General features: G+C 59.0%; 1 protein-coding gene across 1 annotated transcript in view; it reads right to left on the bottom strand.

The window, feature by feature from the left end:
• Window positions 1-349: 349 nt before the first annotated feature.
• LOC119107839 (fibrillin-2) overlaps window positions 350-10,105 on the bottom strand; it is a gene marked incomplete at its 3' end in the record, with an annotated part of 63,122 nt that continues 53,366 nt past the window's right edge. The window contains exons 10-16 of the mRNA XM_037231394.1: window positions 7,751-7,909; window positions 7,418-7,558; window positions 7,030-7,152; window positions 5,555-5,677; window positions 1,548-5,343; window positions 1,014-1,156; window positions 350-552 (exon numbers count right to left, since the gene is read on the bottom strand). Of these exons, the coding sequence (XP_037087289.1) occupies window positions 350-552; window positions 1,014-1,156; window positions 1,548-5,343; window positions 5,555-5,677; window positions 7,030-7,152; window positions 7,418-7,558; window positions 7,751-7,909 (4,688 nt within the window). The remainder of the gene's footprint in view (window positions 553-1,013; window positions 1,157-1,547; window positions 5,344-5,554; window positions 5,678-7,029; window positions 7,153-7,417; window positions 7,559-7,750; window positions 7,910-10,105) is intronic.

Genomic DNA, 10,105 nt, shown 5'->3' with positions numbered 1-10,105 from the left:
CCGGCGGCTTCCGGGCCGAGGGCTCGCGCGAGCCTGCCGGGGTAGCGATCTGCTGTCGGGGCGCTGGGGCAGGCACAAAGGCGTGCACACCTGCCAGCTGACAGGTCAGTGAGGCATCGCGGCCAGCGACACGCTGGAAAGGCGTTTGCTTATTGCATCGCTTACTAGACGCGGGAGCATCACGTGCAGCAGTCCGCCCACAGGGTGCCGGGACTGGCAGGCAGTCCGACAGCAGCAGCCCACCGCCAGAGCCGGCTGAGACAGACACACGAAAGCCCGAACCCGCAGCCTGACGCCCGGATAACCTCCCGCCGCCGGCGCCCTCACCTGTCGCGCCGACCGGCTCGCGGCGGCACTTGGCCGGGCCGCCGATCCACTGGCCACTCTGATGGCACGTGGCCTGGCCGTCGCCCTGGACGCGCCGGCCGCGGCGGCAGCGCACCCGACAGCGTGTGCCCAGCGGGAAGCCGACGCCGCTCTCCAGCGGCGCGTCGCAGATGAAGTCGCTGTGCGCCGGCGCAGTCGGCGGCCGGCACCAGCCCTCCGTCACGGCTGTGGCAGAAATGTTGCCAGTTCACGTTCGAAATGACGTCAGACGTGTGGCTGATACGACGTGCGGGGGGTTGTGCCGCCTAGTGGGCTGCCGTATAGCATGACCAGACAGACAGGACAAAGTAGAATTCCGCACCAACTCAGCAAACCTGCAGACGATTTGGAAATAGGTCGGTCACACACGAAGATAGGTCCGGCACTCACAAACACACACCCATATCTAGAGATATGCTACTACTAGCTGTTTTGTGCTGTTATAGTAGGGGCTGGACTTATTTCTATGGAATAATCTAAACTTTATTGCTATGGTGAATGTGGGCTGCTGCTGCTCGAATATTTTCCGAGCGTGTGGGGTATTTCCGGTGGGTGAACACGCCTGTTTTGAGCTTCTGAAAAGGAGTAGTGCACTGGCGATGATTGAAGTGGGCCGCCAATACCGGCTGTCGTCGGTAGATACTAACGCGAGCAACCGCGGCCGTCAGCATCCAGTCGGAAGCGATCGCTGCAGACGCAGGTGAAGCTGCCGTCGGTGTTGAAGCAGTCCTGCGAGCAGCCGCCATTCTGGTAGGCACACTCGTTCACGTCCCGGCACTGCTCCGGGTGCCTGGCAACGCAAGGACACTGTGAGATGGGTTCGAAGCGTGCCCTCGACCGTCCAGCTCTGGGATCGAGACGGCTGCCACGATAATCCGGCACCACAGTCAACAGCGTTCTAAACTAGGCGGCATGCGGCAGAGCATCAGTGTTTTGGGTGCAGAGCTATAAATCTATGCTCGCTTTTTTCTTTCTATATGAAAGAGAAGCGAACAACGCTTGCTATATGCAAACGTACAGTCTAGCCCACGCAAGCTTAGTCAGTCAACGCTCCAATTTAACACGGCACTCAAACGTATCCGAACACTGGCAGGTGCTCTAACTTTAACATACATCGGTATACGCGAGTAATACCCGAGAAAAAACCAACACGCCCGCTGCGTCTCCGACCGGTTACTGACCTCCAGTGGGCCCTGTAGCCCTCGCGGCACTCGCAGTGGAACGAGCCCGGCTCGTTGATGCACTCGTGCTGGCAGCCGCCGTTGTCGCGGCGACACTCGTCCACATCGCGGCACGAGCGCCGGTCGGCCGCCAGCTCGAACCCGTCGCGGCAGGCGCAGGCGAACGCGCCGGCCGCATTCTCGCACAGCTGCTCGCAGCCGCCGTTGCGGTAGCGGCACTCGTCCACGTCCACGCACGTGCGCTCGTCGCGGCCGAGCTGGAAGCCACGCGGGCACGTGCACTCGGCGCGTCCGCCACGCGAGCGGCATCCGTGCGAGCAGCCGCCATTGCGCGCGACGCAGGCGTCCTGCGCCCGGCATGAAACGCCGTCCGGCTGCAGCTGGTGGCCCGGTCGGCACGAGCAGATGCGGCCGCCGGCCAGGTTGACGCAGAGCTGCTCGCAGCCACCGTTGCGCTGCCGGCACTCGTTGACGTCCGCGCACGTCCGATTGTCGGCGGCCAGCCGGTAGCCGGCCCTGCAGCGGCAGCGGAACGAGCCGGCGGTGTTCTCGCACAGGTGCGCACAGAGCCCCTCGCGCTGGCGACACTCGTCCACGTCGCGGCAGGTCAGGCGGTCGCGGCCGAGCGCCAGGCCGGGCGGGCACAGGCACTGCGCGCCGCCCACCACACTCAGGCAGATGTGTGAACAGTTGCCGTTGTTGTCGGCGCAGAAGTTGATGGCGGCGCAGGCGCGACCATCCGCCTGCAGGCGGTAGCCGGGCCGACAGGCGCAGGCGAACGAGCCGGGCGTATTGCGGCAGAGGTGGTGGCAGCCGCCGCCGCGTCGCTCGGCACACTCGTCCTCGTCCCGGCAGCTGCGGCCGTCCGGCTGCAGCTGGAAGCCGGGCCGGCAGCTGCAGAGCGGGCGACCGTCGCGCTCGTGGCACACCTGCTGGCAGCCGCCGTTGTCGCGGCGGCACGGCTCGCTGTGCCGACAGGTGGCGTTGTCGGACTGCAGCACCTGGCCCGACGGGCAGGCGCAGTGGTGACCGCCGTCCGTGTTGACGCAGAGCTCGGCGCAGCCACCGTTGTCGGCGCGGCACTCGTCCACGTCCTGGCAGGTGCGTCGGTCGCGGCCAAGCACCCAGCCGTCCGGGCAGCGGCACGCCACGCCGCCGTACAGGTCGGTGCAGATGTGCGAGCAGCCGCCGTTCAGCTGCAGGCACTCGTCAAAGTCGGTGCAGGTGCGGTTGTCGTGTTCCAGACGCAGTCCGGCCGGACAGGCGCAGCCGTAGGCGCCGGGCGAGTTGCGGCACTCGTGCGAGCAACGGTGCACGTTTTCAGCGCACTCGTCCACGTCGATACACGTCCGGCCGTCGCCCTGCAGCCGGTGACCCGGCGGGCACTCGCACACGTAGCTCATGTCCGTGTTGCGGCAGCGGTGCGAGCAGCCGCCGTTGGCGTCGGCGCACTCGTTCACGTCCTGGCACGTGCGCCGGTCGACGCTCATGCGCATGCCCGACGGGCAGAGGCAGCGGTGGCCGCCGGGCAGGTTCTCGCAGTCGTGCGAGCAACCGCCGTTGCGCGTGGCGCACTCGTCCTCATCGGCGCAGCTGCGCTTGTCCGCGGCCAGCCGGAAGCCCCGGCGGCACACGCAGCGGCGCCCGCCCTCCAGGTTGACGCAGTCGTGCTGGCAGCCGCCGTTGGCCGCCTCGCACTCGTCCACGTCGTCGCACGAGCGGCCGTCTTCGCCCAGCCGGAAGCCGTCGCGGCAGGCGCAGCGGAAGCTGCCGTCGTCGTTCAGGCAGAGCTGCTCGCAGCCGCCGTTGCGCAGGTCGCACTCGTCGGCGTCCTGGCAGGTGCGGTTGTCGGCAGCAAGCTCGAGACCCGGCGGGCACGAGCACAGCACGCCGCCCTCCAGGTTGATGCAGATATGCGAGCAGCCGTGCGCGTTCTGGAAGCACTCGTCGCGGTCGGCGCACGTGCGGTTGTCGGGCCGCAGCCGGAAGCCGGGTCGACAGAGGCAGCGGTGCCCGCCGGGCGTGTTGACACACTCGTCCGAGCAGCCGCCGTTCTGGCGCTGGCACTCGTCCTCGTCCCGGCAGCTGCGCCCGTCCTCGGCCAGCTGGAAGCCGGGCTGACAGTCGCAGCGACGGCTGCCGGGCGTGTTCTCGCACAGCTGCTGGCAGCCGCCGCGTCGCTCGGCGCACTCGTCCACGTCGCGGCAGCTGCGTCCGTCCTCGGCCAGATGGTAGCCGGGCCGGCAGCTGCAGAGCGCGCTACCGGCCACGTTCTCGCAGATGTGCTCGCACCCGGCGCGGCCGTCTAGGCACTCGTCCAGGTCGGAGCAGGTGCGGTTGTCACGCTCCAGCACGAAGCCGGGCGGGCAGAGGCAGCGGAAGCCGCCGTCCGTGTTCTCGCACTCGTCTGAGCAGCCATCGAGCCGCTCTGTACACTCGTCCACGTCCGTGCAGCCGCCGCCATCCGCCGTGAGACGGTAGCCCGGACGGCACGAGCACTGGTAGCTGCCGTCCGTGTTGCGGCAGTCGTGCTGGCAGAGGTCGCCATAGGCGCACTCGTCGCGGTCGGCGCAGTCCTTGCGGTCCGGACCGCTCAGGTCATAGCCCTCAGGGCACGAGCACGCAGACGAGCCTTCCAGGTTGATGCAGATGTGGCTACACCCGCCGTTGTCGACGAAGCACTCGTCGACGTCGACGCACGTTCTTCCGTCGGCCTGCAGCCGCCAGCCGGCGGGACAGGCGCAGGCGAAGGAGCCCTCCACGTTGCGACACAGGTGCGAGCAGAGTGCGCCGTCGGCGTCGCACTCGTCGATGTCCTGACACGTGACGCCGTCCTGCCCGAGAAGCAGTCCCGGCGGGCAGTCGCACCGGAAGCTACCTTGGGTGTTGGTACACCTGTGCGAGCACGGGTCGTGCAGCTCGCACTCGTTGACGTCACGGCAGGTGCGCTCATCAGCCGAAAGCCGGAGTCCGGGCGGGCAGCCGCACTGGAACGTGCCGGGCACGTTGGTGCAGTTGTGGCTGCACTCGGAGGCGCCCTCGGCGCACTCGTCGACGTCCACGCACCGGTGGTCGCCCTCCAGTCGGTAGCCCTCCGGGCAGAGGCAGCGGTAGCCGCCGTCCGTGTTCTGACACTCGTCCGAACAGGCGTGCCGGCCCTCGGCGCACTCGTCCTCGTCCAGGCAGTCCTCGCCGCGCTCGTCCAGTCGCCGGCCAGCCGGGCAGCGGCACTCGCGGCCGCCGTCCGTGTTGGCACACTCGTGCGAGCAGCCGCCGTTGTCCGTCAGGCACTCGTCAACGTCGCGGCAAGTCTTGGGGTCGACGCCGGGCGCGCGACCCGGCCGGCACGCGCAGATGGCGCCACCGGGCGTGTTGGAGCAGATGTCGCTGCAGCCGCCATTCGCCACGCTGCACTCGTTGAGATCCTCACAGTTGCGCCCGTCAGCCGCCAGCCGGTAGCCGTCGTAGCAGCGGCACTCGTACGACCCGTCCGTGTTGATGCACTCGTGATCGCAGCCGCCACGTGTCCCGTCCGAGCACTCGTCCTCGTCGCGGCACGTGCGCTCGTCCGGCGCTAGGCGGTAACCGGACCAGCAAGTGCAGCGGAAGCCGTCTGCACGACTCTCACACGTATGCTGGCAGCCGCCGTTATTCTGCTGGCACGGGTCGGCCGGCTGACACGAGATCAGGTCGGCGGAGAGCGTCTCCGTGGGCGGACACGCGCAGGAGAACGAGCCGGGCTCATTCTCGCAGATGGACGAGCATCCGCCGTTGTTTTCACTGCATTCGTCGATATCTGGAAAAACGATGGTGCCGTTTGCTTTCGGCTCGAACAATGAATTGGTGATGATTGACTCGCTGTAGCATGTCGTGAACATTCCGGTTTTCGTATTATTTTTTGTGGAGTGATGAGGGCTAGTCAGACAAATTCCCAAGCCTTGTTTCTGTGGTATTGTCCATTGCACGAATTCTAAGCGACACCTCTGGTGTCACTTGACCGCTCTCACCGGTGCAGGTTTTCTCGTCGCTTTCCAGAGTGAATCCCGCTGGACATGTGCAGACGGCAGTCCCCTCCAGGTTCTCACAGCCGTGAGAGCAGCCGAACCCACCCTCCGAGCACTCGTCGACGTCTATGGACAGTGGCTAAAGTCTCAAGCGAAAGGAATACTAGATAGCGCATTGTTTTCCTTGTTTTCCTGTTCCATTGTTTTCCTGTTAGTGCATTGTTATAATATTTTACCTGGTGGGATGACTGGTCGATGGACAGGCACCTATCTTTTCTTGATATTGCAGTTTTTAATCGAAGTGGTATTCCCGGCATCAGTCCAGAGCAGAGGTATATTCACATAGTGAATTTACCTCTGCCACATTCACATAGCCAGGGGATGCGTGCCCTCCCCTTAACAAATTTGTGATATGCATTAATATGGACGTAAATAAATTCTGACACTAGACAATTACTAATAGACAGATAAAACATAGATGGATCGAAAACATGGCATGTCGTGTTGGGGCATATAACAACTTTTGCGAGCCTGCGGCGCGCTCAACTAGTTTTTTTCGGTTGAAAGGAGCGTCCCACATTGACATGGGATATTTAACTGAAATAGCTACCTGGAAGACCTTTCGGTGCTGTTCACAACCATGCCCTTTTTAAGATATAAGACCCCTCTAGTTTCTGAGCTAGACGCCTGCTAAAATGTGGCCAGGGGCGGATCTAGCCTGGAGCTGTTGTTTTTTTTTTGGGGGGGGGGGGGCAACCGTTCGTCGCCAGCTGGGTGGTGTGGGATTCGAGGTCAAGTGCATGGTGCCTCTCGCGAGTACCTAGTAGGGACACCATTCAAAACCGAAAAAACACCGAAATGCTTTTGAATCTTAAACAGAAGTTAAAAGAGAACAGTTAGAACAGTCAGAGTTAAAACAGACGGTAAGTAGACGAAATTTTTATGAAGTTGTGGGAACGTTTGGGGGGGCAAAACATACTCTCAGAGGTTTTGTGGGTCCATGGTCCCGTGTCCATACCCCCGCCCCCTCCCCCCCCCCCCAGGATCCGACCATGAATGTGGCGAGTATTTAGGGGAGAGCATTTCAAAGTCTGCTGGTATTCATGACGTCATAATAACGTCATTTAAGTCCTGCCATTGCATAAGCCATGCGGTGATCAATGCCAAAAAAAAAAATACTCATTGTCGAGGCGTTCATGCCTGGTGTTCGTGAACACCATTTCCGGATGTAACGGCCGTCAACAGGCTCTCAGACAATGTTATGCAAGGCACGACGACACAATCAGACCACGGGTCCCCCCCCCCCCCCTCCCCAAACGTATACCAATGGTTATAAGTGAGCCTGTTTCATCATACCTGATGCTTGCTTTAATACCTTCAAATTTGAAACATTCCCTTGAGATAATGTGAAGTGGGCCCCCCCCCCCCCCTCTCCCATTGCACAAATGCTGCACCCGCTCCTGCTTGGTCACTCTCACCGGTGCAGGTTTTCTCGTCGCTTTCCAGAGTGAATCCCGCTGGACAAATGCAGACGGCAGTCCCCTCCAGGTTCTCACAGCCGTGCGAGCAGTCAAACCCACCCTGTGAGCACTCGTCGACATCTGTGGACACCGACCATTGGTTTCAAGCAAAACCAAACAACACCCTCACGATTTGTCCCCCAGTACGTCCGTCACGCTGGGGCCCCGGTCCTGTGATCTACGAGAAGAAGAGCCAGCCAAGAGCCGCCAAGAGCCGCCAAGAGCCACCAAGAGCCGCCAAGTCGGAATCGCCATTGCCTATCCGGGAGGACTCAGCCTGGAGATGCCCGCCGCAGAAGACCTGACCTGCGCTTCACACCCCCGAGGTTGGCTCGGGACCGCTCACCCAGGCAGCTGCCGTCAGCGGCTTGTGCGAAGCCCTGGGGACATTCGGTGCGCTGTTCGGCGCAGTGATAGCTGCCAGGCGTGTTGACGCAGCCGTGTGGACAGCCGGCCGCCACCTCCGGGGCCTCGCATTCGTCCACGTCTGGAGCACGGAGAGCAGAGTGGAGGGCTGAAGTGATGGGTAATGTAGCAAACATCGGCCCACCGTCGACACACAGGCTTTGACAAGAATGTAATTCCAAGAATAGGAAAAGTAAAGCAACTGCGTAAGTTAAACAGCTGAATCTCTTCAGTCAATTTTCTACCGCACGTGTCCATAACACATAGCACTAACCTTTGCACGTTTTCCAGTCGTCGTCAAGCATGAAGCCGCCCGGACACGTGCAGAATACGAATCCCAGCGTGCTGAGGCAGCCGTGAGAGCAGCCGCCATTGTTGACCTTGCACTCGTCAAGGTCATCACAGGTGTGGCCGTCCGAGGACAGGCGTGTTCCTGCAGGTCATCGCAGGTCACGGGTCAGACAGGGGGGCTGAACCGTTTTAGACGAAGTGCTCTACGCAGGACCCCGCATTATTCAAGATGGTTGACGGTCGCACTTTGGGCTGAGGTACGGTCCAGGTCGTTACAAAAGAAAGTAGATGTCGACGTCATGTAGCCATTTACGAACAACATCAGAGAAAGATTAGTGGTGTAGAGACTTGATAACGGCGTTGGTCAAGCCCTTGCAAACGACTGCAGCGCGGCGAGCAGATGTGCTTTGCGTGACGCCGTCGGCCGCGACCCTTCGCGACCGCAGGTCAGCAACCTCAACACGATAATAGCCCCACTAGAGAGATAGCCAAACGTCTGAGAAGGCGGCCTTTGCTGGCTGGCGGACGGCCAGCGGCGGCCCTGGTGGTCCTTATGTATTTGTCGGCACTCTGATACTGCAGCAACATGCCTCTCGCTTTAGATTTTGCCATTACGAATGTGCGGTAATAAGATATAAAAGAGCCATTGTACCACAGCGAGACGCCTCGCATGCACGGACTTGGCTATGAGACAGGAACACCACAGGCGTCATTGTAACACCATAGGCGTCATAGTAACACCACCGGCGTCATAGTAACACCATACTGGCGACATTGGTTGGCCAATCCGAACGAGGACACTTGACGATGACTCCAGTGGTGAAATGAAACCAGAAACTACCACGCTGGCATCCACTGCCCAGCAATACAACGCCAGCCAGACGGAACAACATAGCATCCGCGTCATCCCAACACAATGACAAAACGGACACTGGCACGTGCTCCCCTTGAGAGACGACTTTCGTACAGGCCACATAACCTAATCGAGTGGACGGTTGGATGCAGTACGGTATAAAGACCCAATATGCCTTGGCCTCCTTCGAAGAGTGACTGAGCCACCTGGTACGCTACCTAGTACAATAGACGCCAGTGTAAAGCATATGACGTACATTTGAGACCAACGAGACATTTTGGGCTATCGTCGGGAAACGAGCGGGGTTAAGCGGACCAGGGTTGTTCACATACCTGGACACAGTCACCAGTTTATGAATACACCAAACGGCGACTCCTCTCCAAGCTGCATGGAAGACAAATATTGGAGTCTTAGAGTTATGACCGCCTTGAGTCATTCATACAGGCTGTATTAAAGCCATTAAACAACCCATCTTGCCGAAATTTGCATCCTGTATGCCGACCATTTGTGACATAAAATATCAGGTCAGGGCTGTGTTGGCCCGCGTAGATCTTCAAGCGGCTAGCCTCAAATTCCCAAGGTCATCCAATGACCCACATCTGCCTTTGACAATCGGGCCCTATAAACAAGGTTCGTAATCCGCGTAACCTTGTAAGCAATATATCAATGAGGCCTAATAACAGTTTGTACCTACTACTTAGCACTGAGTGCACCAACGGCGTTTGAGGCGGCTAATTTACAGGAGTGAGACGAGATATTAGTATCATGGATGTAATAGTTGTTTGGACTATCAATATATCGTCTCCATCTGATGTGCTAGCATGCACTCAACGTTTCGGTCAGCTAACTCTCCGGCCGTCGTTGGGTGTTGAAGTCCTGAGAAGGACTGGATGATATTTGGCCTCCAGCCCTGTACGCGTCACAAACCGCATTCTCTCCTTGGAGTTGCTGGGATTCGAACCAGGGTCGTCTAATTGTGAACCAAATGCTCCACCAACTATCCTTTCCGGTAAGCTCATTCAGTAGAACACTAGGCTCACACTAATAGGACCATGGTTCGCATCATTCGCACCATGGTTCGCATCATGAATATATATATATATATATATATATATATATATATATACCTTATGATTAATATATGCATATATACCTTATGAAATGTTGTATATATATATATATATATATATATATATATATATATATATATATATATATATATATACCACCGTATCAGTCGATAAGCGATAGTCCGAACAAAAACTCCATCCTCGTCTTATTTTACAGAGCAGAAAAAGGAAGACTATTAGGTGTAAACTTTACTCCCACTCTGCTTCATTCGTCACTATCACAAACAGCAAACACTGTTTATGTGCACTCTACAACACACAGCACGTGTGGTTGAATCCTTCTTCACTTGACGTGTCATTTAGATCCAAAGAGCAAGAATTGCATCACAAAATTTGTGCTTGGACCACCCTACGG

This window comes from Pollicipes pollicipes, unplaced genomic scaffold, assembly GCF_011947565.3.
Source record: "Pollicipes pollicipes isolate AB1234 unplaced genomic scaffold, Ppol_2.1 Scaffold_6686;HRSCAF=7923_pilon_pilon_pilon, whole genome shotgun sequence".
Classification (NCBI taxonomy): Eukaryota; Metazoa; Arthropoda; class Thecostraca; order Pollicipedomorpha; family Pollicipedidae; genus Pollicipes; species Pollicipes pollicipes.
This window is presented reverse-complemented; position numbering and strand designations above follow the sequence as displayed.